Raw genomic sequence first — 3129 nt, forward strand, 5'->3', positions numbered from 1 at the left:
TTTTGTGGAGTTTGGACGCTAAGGGCACGAAGGAAAAACACTTTCTCGCGCAATGAAGTGAAGAACTGATGGAATAAAGTGCGCCACTCGCGCCCAATGGCGTCTGGTGGAGGAAGTGGAACGCGCGTTAATGAACATACGCCATCGGCCGACGTTTGTTTCGTCCCTCCCCTCTCCTTCCAGCAGCTGAATCCACTGAAACCTGAAACGGTGTCATCATCACGCTGCAAACACGAGACAGAGAGAGAGAGAGAGAGAAAAGGCGAACGACATGTTTCCACGCGAACTCCACCATAACGCACCGGAACACACGGTTGTGCGGCTCGCCGGGTGATTATGAGGACGACATTTGGCCGGCCATTTGCCACGGCCACGGCCACGGTCCGAATGGCAAGCGAAACGGAATGCGATGTGCGAGTGGACGACGACGAATGCGGTGGCGAGATGCGAAATTAAAACGCTTTATTGTTATGGTAATCGAGGAATGTTTGGACGCCTCGGACGCTCTGTGGCCGTGTGGGGGCGTACACAAAGAGCGGTTGGGAGGTGGTTAGGAGTGGGGGTAATGCCACGCCGCACCCATTAACGTGGATTTGTTCGCACAAATCTTTGGAATGGAACTCGCAGCGAGGTAGTACTCGAGACCCTGTGAGGATCCGATAATGAACAGGGGGGGGGGGGGGGGCAACGGGATGCACTCACTCTGTCCACGAGTACCACCGCCCACCCGGAATGGTCTCAGTAGCAGACATCCGACCGAGACGTCAGTGTCTCGAGCATGCGGCAGCCGTTCCGCTTCAGCTCGCCCGGTAAATGGTTTCCCGGGGCCTTTTTTACGGTCCGGGATCCCTGCCCCACCAGCTGGGCTCATGCCAGACGCACTTTGGTGTGTTTGGGAAAACGTGAAACGCTGGGCCGCGTGTCATAATCGATAAGAAAAATATTAACCCAGGGGGACCAGCAATGGAATTGGGAGGGAAATGGGTTGGAGCTCTAAAAACTCTGGAAAACACCGCCTGGAAGGTCAAATAGATATTGTGCAAGAGGTTAGGAGTATCACAAACCTCAAAGTGATGTTTAAGAAGGTCCCGGGAGTGCTGTACCGGTACCACGATATGTCTTTCGCCATCCTTTAGCAACAAGGAGCGTGTGCTGCCTGTAGACCTCTCAACGATAAGCTCTGCTATGGATAAGTTTATTAATTCACTAGTTACTATGGAGCGCCTGGAGTGCTAACTAGTTGATAAGAGGTGATCCGTGTTCTTATGTTTCCCCTAATCGCATTCCTTGCTCAGCCGATCCTGCACCTCATTGACAAACGAGTCGAGCTTAAGTTCCTCCTCCTGCCGATCAACAACCGAACGCAGTTTCAGAACGCCACGAGCCAGTTCGGCGTCACCCAGGATCAGAGCGTACGGAATGTGCTGCCCCTCGCAGTATCGAAGCTGCGCCAACAGTTTGGGATCGCGTTTATACGAATGTTCCGCCTGGAAGAGAGTTAAAAGCAGGATCATCAACTGAGAAAACTTCACTAGTTACCAACAAACTCACCTTAATTCCAGCACCCCAGAGCATGTTGAGGATCTCCAGGCGCTTCAAAAGCAAACCCTTGTGAGCGGAAGCGACGAAAACTTGTGTCTTGGCGATGCGCACCTTCTGCTGATCACTTGATCGCGATGCCTTGCTCTCGAGCAGCGAAAAGATGCGCTCGAATCCGATCGACACTCCGACACACGGTATCTGTTGGCCTTTGCGGTTGAACGTGCCCACCAGGTCATCGTAGCGTCCACCACCGGCCAGTGATCCGACGGAGCTCTCGTCTGTCGTAAGCAGCACTGCCTCGAAGATGATTCCCGTGTAGTAATCCAGTCCACGGGCCAGACTTAGGTTGAAGGTAATGCGATCCTTCACTCCCAACAGCTCGCAGTACTTCAACAACAGTCGCATGTCCTGCAACCCCACGATTGCGTTCTTAAAACGCTTCAACCGAGTGTCCTCTTCAAGCTGGTCGATCAACTCAACACCACCAGTGAGCGTGACGTAGCTTCTGATCAGATCCACCGTCACCTCATCGAGTCCTTTCTGTTTGATCATCTCATCGCGCACCACATCCCACGGTAGCTTGTCCAGTTTATCGACCGAGGATCCGATCGTACGGAACTTATTCACCGGCACTCCCGATGCACCGAAAATCCCGTCCAGCAATTTCCTGTGGTTGACCATCACGTTAAAGTCACCGACGGCCAGCGTGTCCAGAATTTCGACCAACACCTTCAGACACTCGGCATCCGGTAGCATCGGATCGTACGTGCCGGCGATGTCGAAATCACACTGCAGGAACTCACGGTACCGGCCGCGGCCAATCTGTGGATTGTCCCGTCGGTACACCTTCCCTACTTGGTACCGCTTGATGTGGCCGATGTTGCTCATCGCGAGGTAACGGGCAAACGGGACGGTCAAATCGTAACGCAGCGCCAACAGTTCACCACCCTGGTTCTGCAGGTCGTAGATAAGCTTCGCGTCGTCACCGTACATTCCACGGAGTAGCTCTTGGCGCTCGAACACGGGCGTATCAATCGTGACGGCACCGTGGCGTTCGAACACACTACACACCTGCTTTAGAGCTCGCTGACGCAGTGCCATTGCGGCCGGATCGTAATCCCGTGTACCTTTGGCCGTTTTGAGCAACGGTAGCGTGTTGTTGGCCTTACATTCCCGCTGTCCCTTGATGGTGATGCACTGTTGGAGGTCGTGAAGAAGAAAAATAATCAGATGAGGACAACACTACGGCCCTGGTTGGTTTTACCATGGCCAGTCGTTGCAAAACGTTCCAGGCGAGCAGACGACGGAACATCCGGACTCTCGCGATAGTCACCTCGGAATCACTGTTGTCAATCATCGCTGGAACACAAGTTTTCACTCGGAGCACGCGAGAAAAACGCGTGTTGCTCGCTTGCCGAACGCAAATCAAACTCCACGCTGGCTGGCGGATGCAACGGCGAGAGGATGATGCAATGTTTACGTGCTAACCGCTCACGCACACTGGATGTAGGTTTGATTAAATATTGTCGCTACGATTGCAAATAATTGACCAATGGGTTTGAAAGCAAACAGTTTCGCATTTAGTCA

General features: G+C 53.2%; 1 protein-coding gene across 1 annotated transcript; it reads right to left on the bottom strand.

The window, feature by feature from the left end:
- Nucleotides 1–1261: 1261 nt before the first annotated feature.
- LOC126581453 (histidine--tRNA ligase-like) lies at nt 1262–2899 on the bottom strand. The gene is made up of 3 exons (XM_050245126.1): nt 2807–2899; nt 1552–2724; nt 1262–1487 (listed from the first exon to the last, which is right to left on the bottom strand). The coding sequence occupies exons 1-3, from the start codon at nt 2897–2899 to the stop codon at nt 1275–1277; spliced, it is 1479 nt and encodes a 492-aa protein (XP_050101083.1). The 3' UTR covers nt 1262–1274.
- Between the last annotated feature and the right edge of the window lie 230 nt (nt 2900–3129).

The sequence above is a fragment of the Anopheles aquasalis genome, chromosome 2, assembly GCF_943734665.1.
Source record: "Anopheles aquasalis chromosome 2, idAnoAquaMG_Q_19, whole genome shotgun sequence".
NCBI classification, from domain to species: domain Eukaryota; kingdom Metazoa; phylum Arthropoda; class Insecta; order Diptera; family Culicidae; genus Anopheles; species Anopheles aquasalis.

Coding starts and splice junctions, on each gene's coding strand:
- LOC126581453 (XM_050245126.1), bottom strand. CDS start 2,899: ATGATTGACAACAGTGATTCCGAGGTGACTATCGCGAGAGTCCGGATG. Junction 2,725..2,806: donor TTTTGCAACGACTGGCCATG/GTAAAACCAACC, acceptor ATCACCATCAAG/GGACAGCGGGAATGTAAGGC. Junction 1,488..1,551: donor TCTGGGGTGCTGGAATTAAG/GTGAGTTTGTTG, acceptor ACTCTCTTCCAG/GCGGAACATTCGTATAAACG.